This window comes from Borostomias antarcticus, assembly GCF_949987555.1.
Source record: "Borostomias antarcticus genome assembly, chromosome: 10".
NCBI classification, from domain to species: Eukaryota; Metazoa; Chordata; class Actinopteri; order Stomiiformes; family Stomiidae; genus Borostomias; species Borostomias antarcticus.
This window is the reverse complement of record NC_140243.1, coordinates 4,002,300-4,025,896: the sequence shown is the minus strand read 5'-3', so window position 1 is coordinate 4,025,896 and position 23,597 is coordinate 4,002,300. Positions and strand designations below refer to the sequence as shown.

General features: G+C 47.1%; 3 protein-coding genes across 3 annotated transcripts; 1 reads left to right on the top strand and 2 right to left on the bottom strand.

Annotated features, from left to right (window-relative positions):
• Nucleotides 1-229: 229 nt before the first annotated feature.
• slc1a6 (solute carrier family 1 member 6) lies at nucleotides 230-5,818 on the top strand (the record flags this gene model as incomplete). Its single annotated transcript, XM_084444118.1, has 10 exons — nucleotides 230-491; nucleotides 600-737; nucleotides 2,100-2,307; nucleotides 2,510-2,552; nucleotides 2,730-2,864; nucleotides 2,983-3,167; nucleotides 3,312-3,545; nucleotides 3,830-4,024; nucleotides 4,318-4,452; nucleotides 5,620-5,818. Exons 1-10 carry the CDS (start codon nucleotides 272-274, stop codon nucleotides 5,816-5,818), a joined length of 1,692 nt encoding a protein of 563 aa, XP_084300244.1. The 5' UTR covers nucleotides 230-271.
• A 3,659-nt stretch (nucleotides 5,819-9,477) lies between these two features.
• Nucleotides 9,478-15,071, bottom strand: ccl44 (chemokine (C-C motif) ligand 44; the record flags this gene model as incomplete). The annotated part of the gene is made up of 5 exons (XM_084444198.1): nucleotides 9,478-9,551; nucleotides 9,810-9,894; nucleotides 10,995-11,142; nucleotides 13,992-14,121; nucleotides 15,011-15,071. The coding sequence occupies 4 exons, from the start codon at nucleotides 15,069-15,071 to the stop codon at nucleotides 9,856-9,858; spliced, it is 378 nt and encodes a 125-aa protein (XP_084300324.1). The 3' UTR covers nucleotides 9,478-9,551; nucleotides 9,810-9,855.
• Nucleotides 15,072-18,704: 3,633 nt separating this feature from the next.
• On the bottom strand, nucleotides 18,705-20,411 carry pole4 (polymerase (DNA-directed), epsilon 4, accessory subunit). Its single transcript, XM_084443860.1, has 4 exons — nucleotides 20,086-20,411; nucleotides 19,784-19,868; nucleotides 19,088-19,129; nucleotides 18,705-18,928 (listed from the first exon to the last, which is right to left on the bottom strand). The coding sequence occupies exons 1-4, from the start codon at nucleotides 20,326-20,328 to the stop codon at nucleotides 18,915-18,917; spliced, it is 384 nt and encodes a 127-aa protein (XP_084299986.1). The 5' UTR covers nucleotides 20,329-20,411; the 3' UTR covers nucleotides 18,705-18,914.
• Nucleotides 20,412-23,597: the final 3,186 nt, after the last annotated feature.

Sequence of the window (23,597 nt, the reverse complement as noted above, 5' to 3'; positions counted from 1 at the left end):
AATAGTTCCCCTAACAAAAGCGTTGCCAAGCAACAGATGCATTGGATGGAATGTTCAGTTGTTTTGAAAAAACACAATGGATCAAATGGGAGGCACATTAATACTGAAAATGGAATGATATGTGGTCCCAGGTGTGTGTTATAAAGTATTTTAACACGGCTTCCAGTCAATCAGAATCAAGAACCAGAACTAACCGTTGTATAACAGAAATTATAACTATCTTCCAGTTTCCCAGGAAACCTGCCTCCTGGACCAGGTCCTAGAGCTGATTATGAATGAGAAGCCCCCCAACAGCACCCGTCTCTTCCTGAACGAGGACTCTGAGAAGCCCCCCGCGCCAGAGAGAGGAGGTCTACGGAGGCTGAGAAGAGTCATGGAGAAGAGAGCGTCCAGCGTAAGGGACAGGATGAGCTCCATCACCAAGGACAGCGTGAAGGGCTTCCTGAGCCGGAACCTGTTTGTCCTGCTCACCATCGCAGCTGTGGCTCTGGGTGTGTGGAGGAGATGCGGGAGATGCTAGTTCTCTCTTAGGATGCATTCTTCCTTCCTTTATTTCATTTAGGAAATGCCTGGTCTAACAGCTGTGTGTGTGTGTCCAGGTGTAATGCTGGGCTTTGCTCTGCGGCCCCACAACATGTCTCTGAGGGAGATCAAGTACTTCTCCTTCCCTGGAGAACTGCTGATGAGGATGCTGAAGATGCTGGTGCTGCCCCTCATTGTCTCCAGCCTGGTCACAGGTAGGCCAGCCCCTCATTGTCTCCAGCCTGGTCACAGGTAGGCCAGCCCCTCATTGTCTCCAGCCTGGTCACAGGTAGGCCAGCCCCTCATTGTCTTCAGCCTGGTCACAGGTTGGCCAGCCCCTCATTATCTCCAGCCTGGTCACAGGTAGGCCAGCCCCTCATTATCTCCAGCCTGGTCACAGGTAGGCCAGCCCCTCATTGTCTCCAGCCTGGTCACAGGTAGGCCAGCCCCTCATTGTCTCCAGCCTGGTCACAGGTAGGCCAGCCCCTCATTATCTCCAGCCTGGTCACAGGTAGGCCAGCCCCTCATTGTCTCCAGCCTGGTCACAGGTAGGCCAGCCCCTCATTGTCTCCAGCCTGGTCACAGGTAGGCCAGCCTATAATGATTTAGACTAGTTTATCTCTCTTTTTCTTTTCTTTTTTGGAATGTATGTTTATTGATTTTTTATAATAACAATGCATCTCTATATCTATACCTTTATCTGTGAACCTTCACTAAGTATACGTACAGTCATATGTAATGTCAAGCATCATTTTTTGAAAGTGCAGTCAGAATGAAATACACAAGGGATGTATAAACAGAAAACAAAAGTCTCTCTTATTCTATACAGTTTATCTTATTCTATATGGGTAACCATTAATCAAAATGTATAAACAATCATCTTGCAATTGGCAAGGGCATCCACCTATAAGTTGAATTAGTTACAGAGTCCATGACAGAATCATAATTCCTCCTCACCACTTCCTCTATGCCTAGGTATGTAAAGCAGTTTGTAATATTAAAGTTAGACACTTGTTGGATAGGGTTGTCTCTTTCTTCCAAACTAAGTCATATAATTGAAGATTTTGATTCACTGATCTTCCAGATACTTTACCAAAAGTTTTAATCAGTATTAAAATGTCATCAATTAATTTACCCAGGTTTTTGATAAATAGGATCACATCATCCACATAAAGAGCGAGGTTCCCACTTCTCCTACAGTTATACCTGAAATCTTTGTGGGTTGTGTGTGCTACGTCGCCCATCACTCATGTATGTTGTGTGATCACATGTGGCCAATAAAGACCCCCGAGGTCCAGAATTATAATTATAAAAAATCTGAATCAGAAAGGCATTGAAATGGCAATTAGTCCCCAGCGATTATGTTATTACCTGTCAGTGTTGAAAGTTTGGGTCATCCTCATTGGGGGCATATACATTGTACTTCCTTATACCATACCAAGTAATTTCACTAACCTGCGAACCCCCTCCCCCCTTTTCTCTCTGTATAGCGCATTGTGTTGCCTTTGTGTATGAAATGTGCTATAAATAAAGTTTGGTTTGATTTGATTTGTGATTTGCTGTGCTGCTCTGTGCAGGCATGTCCTCCCTGGACAGCAAGGCCTCGGGGAAGATGGGCATCCGGGCCGTGGTTTATTACATGGTGACCACCTTGGTGGCAGTCTTCATTGGCATCGTCATGGTTATGATCATCCGTCCGGGGAAGGGGAGCAGGGACAGACCGGTGGCCACTAGTGGCAGCATAGAGCCTGTGCAGGCAGCCGATGCATTCCTGGACCTCATAAGGTCAGCTAACTAACCTTCAATAGTTCACCTCATAATCAGCAACTGTTCATCAGTAACCTGCTACTGTATCTATCCACTTACCCTCAAACTACCCACCCTAACCCTGACACTGACCCTAATTCTGTCATACACTAACCCTAACCGCGTCAGCTGTTGTGCTTGAGCATGGAAACTTCCTCAACATGGTAATTTGCTCTTTCAGAAATATGTTCCCTCCAAACTTGGTTGAAGCCTGCTTTAAGCAGGTAAGGACCTTCTCCCTTCTCCTGTCTACAGAGCTGACCTTACGTGACTCTCTTTATCGCTCTTTCTTGCTGTCTCTCTGCTGTCAACAGAGCTAATCTTTACATGCTGACTTTTGAGTGCTGCTTTTGAGTGCTGAGTTTAACAGTATTATTCTGTGTTCTCTCTGTGCTCGCCAGTACAAAACCATCTATAAGAAGACCGTCACCACCAGGAACCTGACAGTGGTCGTCAATATGACAGACTCCTCCCCCAATGCCACGGACTCCGCCCTGGCTGCCCTCAACCTCAGCACCGTGCTCCAAACCATACAGGTGGGTATGCATGATGGTGGACTGAAGGCGGATGGTCACTTGTGTTCTTCATTGAGTGTGCTTCACCACAAACCACATTAAACCTCACGGTGCTTAACCCCCCCCCCCCCCCGCGCAGGAGAGTGTGGAGGAGGTGGTCCCGATGTCAGGCTCCTCTAGTGGAGTCAACGCGCTGGGTTTGGTGGTCTTCTCCATGTGCTTCGGGCTGGTCATTGGCAGCATGCAGCAGCAGGGCCAGGCCCTGAGGGACTTCTTTAACTGCCTCAACGAGGCCATCATGAGGCTGGTGGGCATCATCATCTGGTGAGCATCAACATCAGGAGCCGGATCCCAGGACTGATGCTCACGTTGGGCTATGGTCCATGAGTGGCCTTTGAAAAGTTTCTTTCCACTTACCACTCCCCACCGCCCACCCCTCCTCTCTCCTCGTACCCCCCCCCCCCTCAGGTATGCTCCAGTGGGTATCCTCTTCCTTATCGCCGGGAAGATCGTGGAGATGAAGGACCTGGCGGAGGTGGGTGGTCAGCTGGGGATGTACACGGTGACCGTCATCGCGGGGCTGCTGATCCACGGGCTGCTGGTGCTGCCGCTGCTCTACTTCCTGGTCACCAGGAAGAACCCCTACTCCTTCATAGCAGGCCTGCTGCAGGCCCTCATCACCGCCCTGGGCACCTCCTCCAGGTACCTGTGTCTGCTTTGTGTGTGTGTGTGTGTGTGTGTGCCTCATCACCTCCTCCAGGTGCCTGTGTGTATATATGTGTGTGTGTGTGTATATATGTGTGTGTGTGTATATATGTGTGTGTGTGTGTATGTGTGTGTGCCTCATCACTTCCTCCAGGTACCTGTGTGTGTGTGTGTGTGTGTGTGTGTGTATATGTATGTGTATGTGCCATCACTGCGGTCAGCAACTCCCCTAGGGGACAGTTCACTTGAATAACCACCCCCCCCCCCCCCCCCCCCCTCAGCTCTGCAACGCTGCCCATCACCTTCCGCTGCCTGGAGGAGACCAACAAGGTGGACAAGCGGGTGACACGCTTCGTGCTGCCCGTGGGTGCCACCATCAACATGGACGGCACCGCGCTGTACGAGGCCGTGGCCGCCATCTTCATCGCCCAGGTCAACGACATGGACCTCAACTTTGGACAGATCCTCACCATCAGGTAGGAGTTTTTAAAGGAGAGTTAACAGTACGGGAAAACGCTTTTTATACTTTACTAACAAACATAATACGAACCCCAGGAGAGTTAGACTTGTGGTCAATATTTCACATTGATTGGTCGTTTAACGGCCAGGATACAGTGGGCTGTTGATGTACTGTACTGTTTCATCACATCCATAGCCCTCCTCTCTGGTCCCCTAATGCCTGTGTGTGTTTGTGTGTGCGTTCGTGTGTGAGCATTTGCTTCCTTATTAAATGCCGCCCTCACCTCTTCCTCCTCCCCCGCCTCCACAGTATCACGGCAACCGCTGCCAGTATTGGAGCAGCAGGCATCCCTCAGGCCGGGCTGGTTACCATGGTGATCGTATTGACATCGGTGGGACTGCCTACAGACGACATAACACTGATCATCGCCGTGGATTGGTTCCTGTAAGTCGCCTTAAATGTCAGATAGAGGCAGCAGCCACCCCAATAACACAGGAGAGAGAAAGAGGGAGAGAGGGAGGGAGAGAGAGGGAGGGAGAGAGAGAAAGAGGGAGGGAGAGAGAGAGAAAGAACGAGAGAGGGAGTAAGAAAGAGTATCGATACATGATGCAGTAAGATGAGAGGAATTAATTAATGAACCTGTTCACAGTTACAGTCATGTTGCTGCATATTGTGATTCATGTACAGTGTCAGATTTAAGCAATTGACACGAGAGACAGTGGGTTACAGGGGGGGGGGGATTTTACAACATCTACGGGGCGTTGTTAGGCCCGATACGATAGCGGAGGGCCTAAAACCCCCGTAGCTGTTGTAAAATCCTGTGTACCCCACTGCCTCTCGTGGTCAATTGCTTTTCTACAACGGTTACTACATACAGTATATATACCAGATAAACATAATCTTCCGCGATAGGTTATAGTTCTGAATTAAATGGTTGCCAGGCAATATAGGCTATATAGCCTATACCTCACCTATTTGGATTGGCCTTGTTCACGTAAGCCTATATAAGCATAATTCGGGTGGTTCACGTTTATTTGAACAGTTCTAGCTATGGTGCAGTTATTAAAACAGTTCTCCAGAGCATTCGTTTTTGCTGGTAGGGGTGTGGAAGTGTTGGAGTCTGACTGAGTGAGTTTTTGTAATAGGATACGAAAAAGGCGAGGTTGCTGCGAGTGGTTGCTACGCAAAGCATAGTAGCCTACCACTAGATCTTATCAATAGCCTCGTCAATGAGATTGATGGCGCATTAATACTAATTGTTATGTGGTCGCAGCCGTGGGTTATAGAGTATTTTACAACGGCTGCTAGCCAATCAGAATCAAGTATCCAAACACTCCGTTGTAGAATATTAAAGCATTATGGAACGAGAAGCAGTGGGATGTCACGGATATCGCCACGGCTAGCGGGAGTGGTTAGGCACGGCACGACGCACAGCGGAGTGTTACTGTGTGTATTGTGTGTTACTGTGTGTATTGTGTGTCAGTGTGTGTTGTGTGTCACTGTGTGTGTTGTTGTTGTTGTTGTTGTTGTGTGTTACTGTGTGTCACTGTGTGTGTTGCATGTTACCATGTGCGTACCCCATAACGTGTGTGCTGTCCATCCCGTGTCCAGGGACCGCCTGCGCACCACCACCAACGTGCTGGGAGACTCTCTGGGCGCCGGCATCGTGGAGCACCTGTCCCGCCAGGAGCTGCAGCGCCGGGACGCCCAGGCTGGCAACTCTGTCATCGAGGAGAACGAGAAGCCCTACCAGCTGATCTGCCAGGAGAACGACCCTCTCAAACACCGCAACAGTGAGACCACCATGTGAGACCAGACCAGACCAGACCAGACCAGACCAGACCAGACCAGACCAGACCAGACCAGACCAGACCAGGCCAGGCCACACCAGGCCCAAAAGGTTTAAGAATTGGGATGCATAGATCGATTCTGTTCTTCGCTGAGTGTTTGTTGTGAAGAGACAGATAATTACAGTGCTAACCTTGTTCCAAGAAACATTTTCATGCGCAAGAAGTTGAAGCCAGCCAGTGGCTGAAACATCCATCATCACATATTCAAACTGTCCACTGTTTTTGCATGACTTTCTTTCATTTTCAGTCATTTACCTTGTTTATTAACATTTGGTGTTAAAATAGACACCTAGACATCCTAAATCTTTTTCTTTTTCTAAACATTTTTTGCGTTGCATGGCTGGGATCTACCTCTAAAGTAATTCAAATATTACACTTCATTACTAACTAATCTGAACCCTAACCCTATTGCACTTCATTCCCACTTTGTTTACTTGAACTCAAAAATATGTTTTACATATTTTACAGAGGAATGTTTGCCCTCGTCAGCTTCCTCAACATACATATACATATTTGTTCATATTACATTATGGTATTATTTCTATTTTACATTATTATTACAGTTCATATATTTAAAGGTTTGATGGAATTACCTTTCCGAAGAACAGCTTGAAATAGATATTGTATCTAAATGTAAACCTTTGCTTTGACTGAGCAGGCTTGGGTACTAGTGCCATGCTACCTGCCTACTGTACAGACTCTATATAGTACTGTATGTCACAGAAGGCTGACCGTGTTTATGCTTGCGCTGAGAAGGAATGTTTATCATAGGGGCCATTGTTTCTGTCTTTGTAATTTTGTTCCTTATTGAATAATTGATGAAGAAATATGGATGGGAACTAATGTGGTTTTGTTTATTTCTCAATAGTGGTTTGATATAGTAGAAATGCTTGAGCTTTCCCCGTGAAGTCGTGAACCTTTTAGTGATTGTTTTTTGCTGAATCCTAGCGCGGTGCGTGGGTTCGGCTCTGGGTGACCATTACCATCTTTCATGGGTTCGCCCTCTACCCCGATGCTCTGGGTGACCATTACCATCTTGCATGGGTTCGCCCTCTAGCCCGATGCTCTGGGTGACCATTACCATCTTTCATGGGTTCGCCCTCTAGCCCGATGCTCTGGGTGACCATTACCATCTTTCATGGGTTTGCCCTCTAGCCCGATGCTCTGGGTGACCATTACCATCTTTCATGGGTTCGCCCTCTAGCCCGATGCTCTGGGTGACCATTACCATCTTTCATGGGTTCGCCCTCTAGCCCGATGCCCTGGGTGACCATTACCATCTTTCATGGGTTCACCCTCTAGCCCGATGCTCTGGGTGACCATTACCATCTTTCATGGGTTCGCCCTCTAGCCCGATGCTCTGGGTGACCATTACCATCTTTCATGGGTTCGCCCTCTAGCCCGATGCTCTGGGTGACCATTACCATCTTTCATGGGTTCACCCTCTAGCCCGATGCCCTGGGTGACCATTACCATCTTTCATGGGTTCGCCCTCTAGCCCGATGCCCTGGGTGACCATTACCATCTTTCCCACCCGTGTTCTGTCCTCAGAGACCAGTGCAGCAGACAGATTGGGTCATCATTCTCTCTGTGGTACCTTTCCCAGTAAGACCTGCTGGTTGATGAATGGGCCAGACATAATAAGTTAAGGTGAATTTAGGTCGATTGCTTGGCATGACGTTTGTGAACAGACTATGAAGAAAATATTTTGATTTCTATGGTAACTGAATGTTGAAATGTTAAAGTTTGATGCATTAGTGACGGTTTTGAATAGGAAGTAGTGCACTTAAGATTTTAAAATCATGTGTGATGTTGTTTAGGTTTCTTTTGTATATTTACAGTTAATGATTAATTTTGGTTTCTAATGTTTCTTGTGAAATGGCTAGGATGCATATTATCTTGAAAGAAAGTGACTGTAACTATTTTGAGCAACAATTATGAAAGTTTCAACAAATAAATGTCTCAGGAATCGACAACGTCTGTGTTTGGGTACCTGTCCTATCACTGGTGGAGAGAAAGAATGTGTGTGTGTGTGTGTGTGTGTGTGTGTGTGTGTGTGTGTGTGTGTGTGTGTGTGTGTGTGTGTGTGTGTGTGTGTGTGTGTGTGTGTGTGTGTTTGTATTGGAGGTTATGCAGAAAATGTCTACCCCTGGTGGTTGGAGAACAACATGTGACCAGGTCTGCTCCTACAGTACACCGGCTCCAGCATGGTTCCCTCCCTGGGTAGCTCCTTCCTGGGCAGTCCTCCAAACACTGACCCTCCCAGGCTCCAGGTTGAGGAGGAAAACATGCCATAGCAGCTACTCATCTGGCAGCCAGTCGGACAGTCAGTCAGTATCAGCTAGCCAGACAGTCAGGTCAGCCAGCCAGCTAGTGAGCCAGCCAGCCAACCAGTATGTCAGCAGGCCAACCAGTATGCCGGTCAGTCAACCAGCCAGCCGACCAGTATGTCATTAATTCAGTCAGTCAGCCAGCCAACCAGCCAGCCAGTCAGTCAGTCAGCCAGGAAGTCAGTCAGTCATCCAGCCAGTCATCCAGTCAGTCATCCAGCCAGTCAGACAGCCAGTCAGTCATCCAGCCAGTCATCCAGCCAGTCAGTCATCCAGCCAGTCAACCAGCTAGCCAGCTAGTCTGCCGGCCAGTGTTGCGGTGTGAGACTGAGCTGAGGTCCTGCCGTATTAATGACCGGCCCTGTGAGGCTCCAGAGGTGCTGCAGGTGTCCAGACAGAACTGTCTGGTGGGAGGGGCATGGCGCCCTATGGTCTCTGTGTGGGGGTGCTTGGCAGCTGGACATCAAAGGCTCTGTTGCCAGAGTAGGTAAGCAGGCACAGTGTGTGGCCACAGCATGGGAGGGACAGCACTTCAGTGTCTATAGAGCACACACGTGCATGGTCCTCTCTGGACTGGCAAGCAGCAGTGCTGTGGTGCCAACACGAGCCTAGTGATGAAGCAGGGTTTACCTTTCGAGTGTTACAGAGTGTGAGGTTCTAGAGTGTTCTGGAGAGAATCACAATCATCCAGATGTACTTACTACTACTGTATATTTTTTTATTTAGAAAAGAGTCACTTTAGATAGTAATGTTTAAACAGACAGTGCATTGTTCTATGTGACTTATTTGTTTCAGACCAGATCAATCCCTCTACAGTGTTGGTAACAGCCATCTAGTCTACAGAGAGAGAACAGCCATAGAGGTGAGAAAGGGCTTCTCCTAACAGAGAGAGTCATTAGAAATACTTGGCAGATACTTTGGCATAGGTAGCGACAGTCAGTGTAGAAGACATTTAGATATACACATATCACACCTCCAGGGACATCCGAACTGGGGCTAAGGTCCATCCACTCTCAATCCAGCCAATTCACATCAAACTGAACAGTACGATCCAATTACTAAAATAAGGGCATTTGTGTCAGATTTGTAACAATTATTTTACTCACAAAAAACAGTTTTTAAGAACAATAATTTCTCCCAATTGTTCTCCAGTTTCAGAATCGCTTCCTGCATTTACTGAGTTGAGAGTGAACAGAGCAGCACCCAGGTCCACGCCAGAAAGTATGGCACTAACAGCAGCCGTGTGCCGCGAGGCTGTGGCCTGGATACAGGTATAACAGAGAGGGGGACGAGACGACTGGAGCGCCAGCTAGCTTGGCCCGGCCGGGGACGACAATTACAAGCCGCTGAAAGTTTACTTGGCCTGCAGGGGGAGGAGAAAAACAATGAAATGTAGAACAAAATAATGAAACAAACTTGGTTATTACAACCATTCTTTCATACATACAGGTATCATCCAATGTACTCTAGATTATGAACATAATAGATTCAAATACAGTCCAGTAACAAATGCTCTTTAGTGTGTGTGATGTCTTTCATGAGCATTATCAGAATGTCATACAACTTACATTCGACCAACCAACACAAAGAAGACTGCCATGATGAGTTTCCTGTTTCCTACCTATGACAACATCCCTCCTGCTGCCGTGGCGACTGCCTCTATTCTGTTATTCCAGCTGGATGGTCTGCCAGTCCTCCTTCTGCTCCTGCAGGAGGACAAACACTGTTCCAACACCTCGAACTCACAGAGCTCAGAGTGCTGCAGGGTTCATCAGGGTACGTTTCCAGCCCCTACCCCCCTTCTTCTGCAGCTAGGGGCACTTCCCACTGCACCAAATAGGGATATCCCATTGGAGGGTGGGGGGGTAGCGGCCTTAAAAAGGTCGCTACAGTATGCTCTATGGTGGGGTGGATAAAACAACAGAGCACTTTATAGTTCCATAAAGCTGCACAAAGTTTAGCAATTCACAAAGTCTTATATCTGAGACCAGACCAATTCACAGTCTTATATCTGAGACCAGACCAATTCACAGTCTTATATCTGAGACCAGACCAATTCACAGTCTTATATCTGAGACCAGACCAATTCACAGTCTTATATCTGAGACCAGACCAATTCACAGTCTTATACCTGAGACCAGACCAATTCACAGTCTTATACCTGAGACCAGACCAATTCACAGTCTTATATCTGAGACCAGACCAATTCAAAAAGTCTTATATTTGAGACCAGACCAATTCACAAAGTCTTATATTTGAGACCAGGCCAATGCGATCCTTCATGATTAGATAATGCCAAACTGTCCCAGGAATACCTGAATCTGAGGCCAATCAGACAGACAATGAGACAGTGTCCAGACAGTGTCCAGACAGTGTCCAGACAGTGTCCAGACAGTGGCTAGACAGTGTCCAGACAGTGGCCAGCACTAATGCACAATGATCCTCTGTAATTTCTCCAATGTTATCTTAATCGACAGCACCTTGACATTTTGTAAAGATTTATTTTTCAATTCAATTTAACCATTATTAAACTGAACTGAACTCATTTCCCTCTTAGTCTGGAGAGAGTATTGTATTGTATTGCACTGTACTTTAGATTGCTATTCTTGCACTTTGCCTTCAGCACTAGATTATGCTCTTAGTCACTTGTTTTAGAAAGAAGATGCACTTGTGAGTTCTGGCAAGTAGTAGTACATTGGTTGTTCCTACGTTAAATGCAATTATTGTTAGTCGCTTTGGATAAAAACGTCAGCTAAATGTCTGTAATGTAATGTAATGTAATGAGAGTGTTGGAGCCTCTGCTTACCTCAGCCATGACGGGCAAGTTGTCGTGTGGGTGGAGCCTCATGGTCCGGTGGGTCTTGATGCGAGGTCGCAGGCTCAACTTCTTCAGCAACCTCTTCACCTTCCTGTCTCTGGGGTTTGCACACTTCACCGCCTTCTTGGTGTACAGACTGACCACACGCCACATCATGATGCAACACCACCACACGACACAGCAAAGACACAAGAGCATCATTATGCCAGCTGACCAGCTGAAACACACAGGTGCAGTTCCTCAGACCCAGCTAGAGGACTAGTCACTGGACCCAACTACACATTCATCACTGATTCTCATTCACCTGTTCTTTTAATCTAGGACCTTTGTATCTTGCACCTTTGCATGAAATAGGGGGCGGGGGATATTAGATTACTGTGTGTTCATTCGTCCGTCACACATGCACCAGAGCCCACCACCGCGGGGGCGCTCGCCAAAATTCAGTTTTCCTGTTGCCAAGTACAATTTGCTTTGTACATACAAAGCGATACTCAGTGTATCTTTTTTATCTGTATTTTACTGTCTCAGTAAAAGTAGAGTCTATTCTACTCAGGAGCCCGTCTACTTTCTAAATCCACAGAGTTCAGAGCTTGATTTGTTTAGTAGCTCTTTCAGTGCTTGTTCTAGAGGTTAGGATTCTCATAGGTTAGTATCGGGGTGCATTGTGGGTACCATTATCATTAGCTTGATACGCACAGCATAGATCAGATAAATGGTAAATGGTAAATGGACTACACTTATATAGCGCTTTTCCAACTTAGCAGCACTCAAAGTGCTTTACAATGGCCTCTCATTCACCCATTCACACACACATTCACACACCAATGGCGGTAGCTGCCATGCAAGGTGCTAACCTGCTCATTGGGAGCAATTTGGGGTTAGGTGTCTTGCTCAAGGACACTTCGACATGTGGACAGATAACTCTTATTTAGCTAGTTCAATCATGTTCAATAGATCAGAAATAGAGTATGGCTGAGTCATGTGTCCAACGGTGAAGAAGTTAGTTGTGTGGTTTGGTGGGGAGTCTGTGGGAGTCTATGGGGTTTGGCAACGCTCTCTACTTCCACAACTGATGTTCAGGCACGCGTTTCTGGCGTAAGGAGTCTGGCTGGGGAGCTCGGGTGCACGCAGCCCTGTTCTACGAGGCTCCTGGGTACTCTGGAGTTCAGCGTTCATTGCCTGAGATTGCACTTTGAACAATGCACTCCAGACAGACACCGAATCCTTGCATTTAGCTGCAAACCACAGGACATTTCACAAATGCAGGAACTGCAACAGTGCCTCAGTAAAAGTATAGTCATTTGTACTGAAGGGCTTGTCTGCTTTCGAAATCCACTGAGTTCAGAAGTTTTATTGACTCTTTACATGAACAATATTGGTTGTCTGTTGAAGGTTGTAACCTGTACCTACTACTGTTGACAAGGCTCTTTCTAAGATTCAATGACAGAAATAATTTTTGGTGTTGAATGCGGATAAAACCAAATGTACTGTTATTATCCAAATCGCACAGGAATGTACCTGATGACTTGGGTTTAGTTACTCTAGACAGTGCTCACATTGAATGTGCTCCTGCATACAAGAGCCTAGGAATCTGGATAGATGATACACTTGCCTACAAAAGTATATATTAATGAGCTGGTAAAATCAGGGGTCTTATATAGAAATAGATCACGCCTCTCATTGAGAAGCAGAAATTAAGATGTCTGGTTCACTTTCATACCGGTTCTTGATTATGGAGACATTATCTAGGTTCAGGTATCCTTTATGCCAGCTGCCATTAGACTCTATAACAGTGCCTGAGCCTGCCCCCCACCTGCCCCCCACCTGCCCCCTATGTCCCTTGTCAATTTACATTGGATAGTTTTCATATCATCATCATCATCATCATCATCATCATCATCATCATCAGTTTTCATATCATTATTTATATTCTAGTTTTTACTAGTTAATTATTCAATGCTTATTCATACTATTTTACTATTTATAGTCTAGTTTGTTATTTATTTATTCAATGCTTTGTTGTATTGTATGCACTATTTATTATGTATATTGTTATTCTTGATCTATCCTGTACTTTCTCTGTTCTTCTTGCTGCTCTAATGCCTAAATGTCCCTCCTGGGGATTTTTAAAGTTTATCTTATCTATATGAACACTGCTACCACTACTCGATGCACTCAGTGCACTGCACTTTATTACTAGTGACCATTTTAGTACAAATGACCACACTGTATAATAATGTAGGCTTGCCGTCTCTCAAGTAACGTATGTAGGTCAAGTAATTGTTCCCATTTTGTTTACAAAGCTATCTTACAGAACCTACCCCATACCTCTCTTCCTTGATCCATTTTAAACACACCCTAACCCTAACCCTAATTTTGTATCTATATTTTATTGTGAGTGTTGTGTACGCAGGGGTGCCCTGCAAAATATCTTTTGTTGCAATTGGGCCCCCTGAATAAATAAATGTTAAATAACAAACAAACAAAACAAACAGCCCAAATGCATTGGCTACTTTTCTGATCCTGATTCTGAGCCAGATTGAACCGAGTCCTGGACTACAAACAAGACAGGGGAAATTATCACTGAAAGAGCTCAAATTCTTTTTACAGTTAACTGTCCCTGTGAAAACAAGCTTGTATGTGTTTCTTTATTTGACCCAGATTAGGCCTTGACTAGTGCTGGAGAAGCCCTTCTCTGACCCAGGAGCGTTTAAACTGTCTCTAAGAGCCCATCGCACACTGACAGAGTATCTGTGCTGTACATCGGACTGCAGTGCGGCCGGAGCAGAGCTGGCGGGAGATCGGAGCAGGGGGTTTGATGGCTTGTTATTCCCACATATTTCCTTCCCTACTTCCCTGGCAGTTCCAGTGGGAGGGGAGCCATAACAACAGGCCCTGGATGGATGACAATGCCTCTCAGCCCTAACAGGCATATTTTCCATGTCTGGGAGAGGAGAGGTGCTCCGGGATAGTTGGAATACTTGCATGATGGCCTGTATGCTGCAGTCGGGCCCCACGGTCTGAAACTCGAACCTCAGAACATCTTTGGTGCGCACTTTACCCTGGGAGTACTGCATACAGCACTGGACATCCCTCTGCATCTGCACCCCTTTACCTGCAGAGGAAAGAGAGAGAGAGAGGGAGAGAGGAAAGGAGAGGGAGAGAGAGGATAGAAGGGGGGGGGGGTAGAGAGGGAGGGAGTGAGGCTAACAGTAGTCAAACTCGTCAAAGCATGATTGTTGTGGTACATGCTATGTACACACCTCCCTACTGCCGGCCAACCATTGTTTCTGCTGCATTGTTCTGTTCTGCATAGTTGTATTATCGCAAGTGTAATAGTCATTTGTTGAAACAGTCCAAACAACAAACACACAACTCCACCCACACCCACACACACCCCTCTCCAAACACTCAGGAATGTCAGAGGAATCAGAAGCTCTTCCATCATGTGTTGTTATTACAGCGGTTCAGAGAGAGATGGAGAGAGGGAGAGAGAACGAGGGAGAGAGAGAGACCGAGGGGGAGAAACAGAGAGGGATGACAAGATTACAGTTCTTTTCAGACAAGGAGATGTGACAGGCCGTACACAGAAACAAAGGCAGAGAACAGCACAAACAACAATGGCACCCTGATATCTACAACGGAGCTGAGCCTGATCCTGATCTCTGACAGAACCCCCCCCCCCCCCACGCACCGCCACCAGATCCATGTCAACACCAGTGTCGTCGCTATGGAACCCTGGTCTCCCCGTGGTCTTCCCCTTTGTTTACATCCTCCGCTCTCTCTCTCCCTCGGCCCTCGTTCTCCTCACGTCTCCTCTCGCAACCTTCTCCTCCTCCTCCCTCTCTTCTATCCATCCTCTCCTCCTCCCATCCTTCGTCATCACTCCCCTGCTCCTCCGCATGCCACCTGCAGAGAGCCTGCTGCCGTAGCGATGTTGTTGACGCGCGCGCCTGTGTGTGTGTGTGTGTGTGTGTGTGTGTGTGTGTGTAACGCTGTCTTACCTTCCACGGATGCCAGGAGGACAGCGAAGAGGGCGATCCCAGTGAGAGGCTGAAGGAACATGGTCATGCTGGCAGGGACAGGCGGGCTGCAGTAATCACTGTTACCTTTCCCTCTCTACGCCTCTCACTCTTATAACACTCCCTCCCTCCCTCCCTCCCTCCCTCCCTCCCTCCCTCTCTCTCTATCCATTTCGCTCTCCCTTCCCTCCCTCTCTCTCTCTCTCTCCACTTCACTCTCCCTCCCTCTCTGCCCCTCGCGTTCCCTCCATTTCACTTACTCCCTCCCCTCCCCTCCACTCTCCCGTTTACGCAATCTCTCTCCCATCCACCGCCTCTCTCCCTTTAACTCTCTCTCCCTCCTTCATTCCTCTCTCCCTCGCTCCTTCCTTCCCTCCTGCTTCATGTCCTTCCATTCCAGTCTCTCTTTCGCCTCCCTCTCATTCGCATGAACATTCTCTAAGATATATCTCTCTCACCTCTCTTTCTCACCTCTTTCTCTCTCTCTCTCTCATCCCTATATCTTTGGTGACTGTTCTGTTCATAGGTCCATTTCTAAAAGTCTTGGAAAGTGGTGATGTGCTTCGGGAAAGTGCTTGTTATGGGTGTGTCCTGTGGCTATGCTAGGGTTGGCCTGACCAGTCTGTAATACTGACCAGTCTGTGATACTGGCCAGTCTGTGATACTGACCAGTCTGTGATACTGGCCAGTCTGTGATACTGACCAGTCTGTGATACTGGCCAGTCTGTGATACTGACCAGTCTGTGATACGGCAGCACACACATACAGGAAAGGCACGGCAGCATCGTCTGTTGATAGTCTGCTTGTATTCACACGCATGCTGAGATCATGGCCTCTCCTGTGCCGTCGTGTCTCACAGGAAGTCAAGCTGCTTCTTTTCCCGAATCCCAACCAAACCAGAACCAGGCTGATCTGGACCTGAGTCTGACCTGACTCTGCTGCCACCAGAACCGGGCCGTGCACTGTAGCCACCAGAGCAGTGCAGTAGGAGAGGAGAGGCTGGAGATGGTTACCAGGAGAAAAACGAAATGGAGAGCATGCATGACCTTCTGTCTGTCTGTCTGTCTGTCTGTCTGCATGCATGGGGCTCATCTGAGCCTGTCTGTCTGTCTGCATGCATGGGGCTCATCTGAGCCTGTCTGTCTGCCTGTTTGTCTATCTGCATGGGGCTCATCTGAACCAAGTTTTGCAAATAAATGGCCAAATGAGGGAAGGAATGAGACGTCAGGCAGCAAAGGCAACAAACTCCCCAAGAAAATGCATATCAATGGCCGAAGAGCAAAATGTCCTATCTGAAAATGTCACTTTTTTGAGAAACAAAAAAAAAGTGTTGTTTTCTTGCAGAATGCTACTTTTTTAAGGATACCCAATTATGCAGATAGGTTTTGCTCTTCAGGCATCAATATCAGAAACATTCTGATGTGTGTGTCCACACGAGTGCTTTCCCACAAGTCCTTGCATGACTGTGTGTGTGGAGAGGGTGGATGGAGTGGGCTCACCTTGGCAGAGTGGCAGTGATTTGAGGCCATTAGATGCTGCCCACTGCGCAGTAATATGTATATCACCAGCAGACCACATTCCTCCCACAACACCGGGATTAGAGAGCAGAACCTGAGACATGCAGGCTGGGGTCTAATCCCTATCTGACTGGGTGCATACCTGAGCCCTGGAAGTACAAATATGCAGTCTGTGTGTCGAGTGGGTGAGGAGGGGTGGTGGTGGGATGTGTGTGTGTGTGTGTGTGGAGGGGGGGGGGGGCGTACAAGAATTCAGACCCTTAAGAAATCAGGTCGGAATCTTTCAGCTGCAAAAACATAGCTTCCCCATGACTTCAATGTGCTCTGGAGCCAAACACATTTCCTGCATATCTTTGCAGCGATTAAGAGACCACAGTAAAGGTAAACAGACACAAACATGCCAAACAGTGAGCAGCAGGGGGGGGGCGGTCTGCCAGTCTCCCTCTCAGGGGGAGGAGAGGAAGGTTGGAGGAGAGGGGTCACCTGCTTTAGCCACTTGGGAGGGGGGAGGGGGCAGTGTGATCAGAATACACCATGGGAATGCAGTTAAATCCTAGCACAGATTCAGTAGTATAGTCCAGGGTATAGTATGGAGGCTTACACACTTTACCTACACTCCATCTTTAATCAATTCTAATGTATGGACACACCCACTGTACTCATAGTTTGCATCTAAAAACAATGGCACCAAGAACAAGCATGCAGAGGTAGATCCGCCACATCTGTCAGAAGAACGAGGCTGATGCAGAACCAGAATCCAGACAGAAACATTTTCAGGTCCCCTGCAAACCTAACTAAAGATACCCTTTGGATCCACAAAGGGTTCTGTGTGGGACAAATGGTTGAACACTACATTCTGAGCGCATGTTGTGGCGATATTCCCCCATGTCACCAGCCATAGGAAACCTCCATAGGAATGGAAAGAAAATGACCTCTGTGCAACATGTAGTGATTATATTTTATTACAGTTGAGTCACTGAGTGATCTAGCCTGCCAGGCATTCTTCAACAGGGAGTCGACTGACAGGCAGGGAAGGAGAGAGGGAGGCCACTGCCTAACATCTGTGACTTGTATCGCTGTTTCTTCATACAGTAACCCTAAACTAGAGTGTTCACTTCAAATAGCTTACTCCAAACAATGATTTGTATTATTTTTTTTAAACACTGCAAAACCTCAATAGTCTCTCGAGTGTGAAACTGAAGACTATTCCAGAACTGGGATGTGTTCAACACATGCTGCCAAAGAATAACACATGGTTGTTATAAGGCAATGCATGCTTGGTGGGGCTCTTCTTCACTATCACTACAAGAGTATACCACTGCCTATTCTATGAATGTACAGTAGAATATTAATTGGACATAGATAACTGGAATAATCCCTGGGGGGGTTGGCATTACAGCAGCAACAGAGAATGTACACAATGTACATAAACTTAACTGCCATCATAAAGTGATCATAAAGTTAATTCACTGTAGATACTAGTTCCCATATGATGGTCGTTACGGTTTTGAGGGGAATGGAGGAGTGGTCTCTGCAGTCCCATGCACACGACTCGTCTCTCTGAACTACTGCATTCTGGGACGCACACAGAATTCCCCTCAATATTGAGGCCTCATCACACCGAAGTGGTGCATTAGGCCACGGCCAGCTCCCTCCTCCCTCCAGCCCTAATGTGGACTACAGAAACAGACCAGAAACATGTTTTCAGTGTCCGGACGGAGACAAATGCTGTCATATGAATATTCTGTGTCAATATTCATTCATAAGCCTACGGATGAATAACCATCTGTGCCATTTACATTTGTGTTAGTGTTTTGTAATCTGTGACTTCTGTCTTTTACATTAAACGAGGGTTAAATACATGGCACTACATAGATGTTGTTGTGTACTTGCATGATGTATATCATTCACACAAAATATTATGATGGTCTATACGTTTGTTACTGATCAAAAACACTCACCAAAAAATCTAAACGCACATATACTGTACGGTTATTTGTCTATTGGGCCTCCATTGGATCCACTTCACTGCAATATGACAGTGAATCCAGGTCTATGCCACCCTGCCTCATCATAAACACACAAAAGTTAACAAGAAAACATTTGAATGATTTTATTCCAATAGATTTCACAATATTTACAAATATAAAAAGGGGGAGACTCCAGGTATACAGGCCTGATGGTGGATCTTCACAGCAGTCTGGACAGTCCACACACATCCTTGGCTGTGCTCTTCACATCACGTAGAAAACGGACTTTACAAATGCTCAACCCAGGAGTAGCCCATCAGAACATCATAAAGTTCAGTTCAGTATAATGACAAACTGTTCCCTGGGTCTTGATATCGTAGGATAGAGAGGTGTGATGTTTTAGTCCAAAGTACCTTCAGAGACAACGTGGACAAGAAAGCATCTATTATAGTAGCACAGGGACCAATCAATCAATCAATCAATCAAACACTCAGTCCATCAATCCATCCGACAACGACGCCAACCTGGTCTTGTCTGAGATACAGGCTGCTGAATAATCTGGAGCAACTTACCTTCAAGGAAAGCAAACTCATCTATGGCCTCTATCGCATTGTCTGTCAGAGGGGAGGAGAGAGAGAGAGAGAGAGAGAGAGAGAGAGAGAGAGAGAGAGAGAGAGAGAGCTTGTCAAGACCTAGAGTTTATATTGTATTGTCTGTCATGAGGAGGGCAAGGTGAATGTGTAGGCAGACTTTGGATGCTAGGCTTATGTGACCCTGTCTGTGACCTGTAAGGCCCAAACACCACCCTCTGGGCATCCCTCTTTGGTTTAGTGGCAGTTTACGCCAGCACTAACATTTGTCCAACTCCTCTGCCACCTCAGAAATAGCTTCATCAGGTGAATGAGACGTGTGTGTGACTGGGTTAGAACTAAAGACTGCCCTGACAGACAGACAGACAGACAGACTGACTGACTGACACACACACACACACACACACACACACTTTTCAGTTAAATTCATGGTGCTTTCTTGGCATGACTATGTTACATGTTGCCAAAGCAGTTCACAGCATAGGAATCAAAATATGATTAGGAATAGGACAATAAATGTGTGTATGCAGCACAGCACATGCCTCTCTCACATGCATTCTCACTCACACTCTCTCTCTCTCTCTCTCTCTCTCCCTCTCTCTCTCTCTCTCTCACGTTTATCATGGTGCTATGTAACATTGTAGTGTAACAGTGTTGTTGTGTAATGTTGATACCTACCAAGATCTTTCCTTTGCAACGTTTTCCGCTTCCCTTGCTGAGCATACACCAGGGCATCTTTGGCAATCATTTCAACGAACAATTCCTTTGGGAAAACAGTTGTGTAAGCTGGTCTCGAATATAAGTCAGCACCATATGACTAAAGTAACTAGCTAGCCAACTAAAAGCCTCCTCTAACATAAAGCAACGCCTAGCCAACGTGCGGGGCAGCTGGACAACCAGTTGAGCAACGTTATTGCTAGTGCTAGCTTCCAAGAGCAACGTTTGGGGACCACATACTGCAAGGGATGCTGCTGACTTACTGTGGCTTTAGCAATGATGAACACTGATTCCTGGCTGGCGAGAGACACGTCTGGGTCGGCTTTCATCAGCGCTTTGATGCGGGAGAGCGGCAGCTTGACCAGGCGGTTCTGCGGGGCGGCCCCGGGCCCCGCGGGCTGGTGGGTCTCCTCCTCCGCTTCGTGACCCCGGCCCTCCTCCTCACTCCCACACCGGTCCGGGTCCGACTCCGGGGCAGGAACCACTACTGCCACCGTGGTCTCCATGCTGTGCTCGGTAAACCACACTGTTTGTCAAGACACTTGAAAGCTTGTAGTTTCTCCCGAGACGCAGATCATAACGCTGCTTTCAGTAGTTTTTTCGCGCTCAGAACCTCTAACCTGAAAACGTGAACTTCCCAGATGTCCCGCCTCTCCCGCCGTCTATTTCTTGTGTACGATTGGTGGAATTCATAAACACGAGCTGACCATTGGCTCTAATGGTCTGTAAGCCAATCAAACCGCCCAGTTCATATGGGTGCGTGTTCCCAAACAGGAAGGTTTGCAAATGTTACTGAATAATAGTGGGACGTTTGAGAAAACAACTGTGATTCATTCATTCCCGTCACCAAATGCTATTTTACATCAAGTCACTGTATCGTATTCCCATGTATAAAAACAAAAACTATTTGAATGTTCCAAAATTGCTGTCACGTGTATTTGTGTAATCCTAATGTTCTATAAAAGTGTGTGTGCAGCATTTTCATGCTCTCAGCTGTCAGAGAGCCTAATGGATATTAATACACCTGGACTAATAGGATTGCATGGGTGTTGCACAAACAGGAGGGTTTACTGCTGTACCTAAGAACACCCAAGACAGTTCATTCACATGGTTTGTCTCTTGGACAAACTCCGCTACAGGGATTGAAGGACGGCCATGAAGGATCCCCAACTCCCAGGTACAATTAATAAGCCTTTTATCAGGCCTACTGTATATTGAATGGATGGTTTGTCTTAATGGATGGTAGACTAGTCAAGTGGAAAATGAGATGGGAATTACATTAAAATGCAGAATTATACTGTATAACAAATATACCAAAATACAGAAAAAACTGAGTAGCTTAGTTCTGTGGTTGATCTTGGTACTGTTTTTTAATTTCTATCATGTGTTTGGATGGCATTGTCCAGCCTGCATGACCATAGCCTACATACCTTCTGTTCAGGATGGTAGGATGTCAGACTGTGTGCTTTTAACTTCTGGAAGGGACCTGGATCTACAGACTGAACTAGAATTTACTATCATTTTCTTACTCTAAAATGTAGTGCTAAGTCGTCAGTGTCGTTGTGAAGCTGCTTTTATAGTCAATTCTAATTAGTTTCTGCCTGAGATAGACTAATTGCCCTGGTGATTGCCCTGAGGGAGTGGCCTACTCTCCTGGCAGACGATTAGCAATCAGCGGCCAGAGGCCTTAAACACTGCTGCCCTAGACGGAGACAGTTCCCTCCGGCGTGCGACCGAAGGCACCAGGCGACCAATTCAAGACCGACCTATTCAAGAAAGTAGTACAACCACATTTACTTCTGTACTTGTTTTGTTATCACTATGTGCTTGCATCCTATTTATGTTGTGTTGCCTCTCTGGGGGTCACGCAGACACTGGGTCACCCACAGACTCCGTACCCCCTCTAACCTCATCTATCCTACTGTCTCATAGCGAGTGGTGACAGGGGGACTTTGGAATTGACAGTCGTCGGTGCCCAAAGCTGAGTTTCTCAGGCTATGCATCCTCGCTCTCCCTAAACGTTCTTGCTCTCACCGAGACATGGATCACACCAGAGAACACTGCCACACCACAGCCCTGTCAGATGTGTACTCTTTCTCCCACACTCCCAGTGCTTTGAGGAGAGGTGGTGGTACTGACCTGCTCATTTCCCCAAAATGGAAATACTCTCTCTTCTCTATTCCACAGTTTTCCCCGCCCTCTTTGAATTCCATGCTGTCTCTGTCACATATCCAATTGAAAAATTTCCCTAAGGAGACAATAAAGTCTATCGTATCGTACTGTATCATATCAAGCTCACCATTGCTGTTGTGTATCACCCACCAGGCTCTCTCTGAGTTCCTGGAGGAGCTTGATACACTACTTTACCACTTGTGCACCCTGATGATGGGTGAAATTGGAACGTCTTCTTTTTCCTCTCCTCCTTCGATCTTCACCTCTCTTCTTCTCCTCCTACTCACAAAGCTGGCAACCAGCTGGATCTCATCTTCACTAGACACTGTTCCACCCCTAACCTCTCACTCCCCTGTATCTCACCGACCACTATTTCATGTCCTACTCCCTCTCCCTCCCCGCTTCCCCCATAATTCCTCCTCCTACCCACATGGTTACTATCCATAGCGACCTCCGCTCACTCTCCCCTGCTGACCTTTCCTCTGCCGTTACCTCTGCCCTCCCTGCCCCTGAATCCTTCCCCCACGCTTTTAATCGAGAGTTGGTCGATGTCACCATGGGCCACATGCCTACACTGTAAATAAATGAATTTAAAAAAGTAAAAATAAAAAATAAAAACTTTCAAAAGGGCACCTGCCTGGTCCAGAGGGCAAAGGGCAGGTGCTCTAGCACCACCTAGTGTCTATCTGTGCACATCCCTGATGCTCAGTGCACCAACCTCACCTCCCCACCACCACCCTCTCTTCCCTCTCCGCTCCCCCCCTCCTCTCCACGCCCCACCTTATCCCACTTTTCTCCCCTCTCCCCCAATGAGGTCCTCAACCTTGTAACATCTTACCGCCCCACCACGTGCTCCCTAGACCCTGTTCCCTCGACTCTCCTTCAGTCTGTTGCACCCAAACTCCTTCCCTTCCTAACCCACCTCATCAATGCATCTCTTGTATCAGGATGCGTTCCCTCTGCTTTCAAGACTGCCAGTCACCCCCCCTCCTGAAGAAACCATCGCTCGACCCCTCTGATGTCAAAACCTACAGACTGGTTTCCCTTCTATCCTTTCTATCTAAAACACTTGACGTTTTAGACACGTGCGTTCTTTAACCAACTGTCTTCGTACCTCCACCAGAACGACCTCCTAAACCCCCACCAGTACGGGTTCAAGGCTGGCCACTCGACAGAGACTGCCCTCGTTGCAGTGACGGAGTCACTCCATGCCGCGAGAGCGAACTCTCTCTCTTTTGTCATGATGCTCCTAGACTTGACAGCAGCATTTGATACGGTAGCTCACAAGATCCTCTCCACCCTCGAGGAGAAAGGCGTTGCTGGCTCTGTACGCTCCCTGTTTGCATCTTACCTGACAGGCCGCTCCTACCAGGTGACATGGAGAGGGTCAATGTCGGAACCGCGTAGTCTGACTACAGGGGTTCCACAAGGGTCTGTCCTTGGTCCTCTCCTTTTTTCCCTCTGCACTACATCTCTGGACTCTGTCATTCGCTCGCATGGCTTCTCCTATCACTGCTATGCCGATGACACCCAACTGGTCCTGTCATTTCCCCCTTCTGATACACAAGTTGAGACATGCATACAGTAGCTGGGTACATCTCGG

Excerpts from the sequence above, each read along its gene's own strand:
- pole4 (XM_084443860.1), bottom strand. The coding sequence starts at position 20,328 with ATGGAGACCACGGTGGCAGTAGTGGTTCCTGCCCCGGAGTCGGACCCG. Across the intron at positions 19,869-20,085 it reads TCATCATTGCTAAAGCCACA|GAATTGTTCGTTGAAATGAT; the intron begins GTAAGTCAGCAG and ends GTTTTCCCAAAG. Across the intron at positions 19,130-19,783 it reads GTTGCAAAGGAAAGATCTTG|ACAATGCGATAGAGGCCATA; the intron begins GTAGGTATCAAC and ends CCCCTCTGACAG.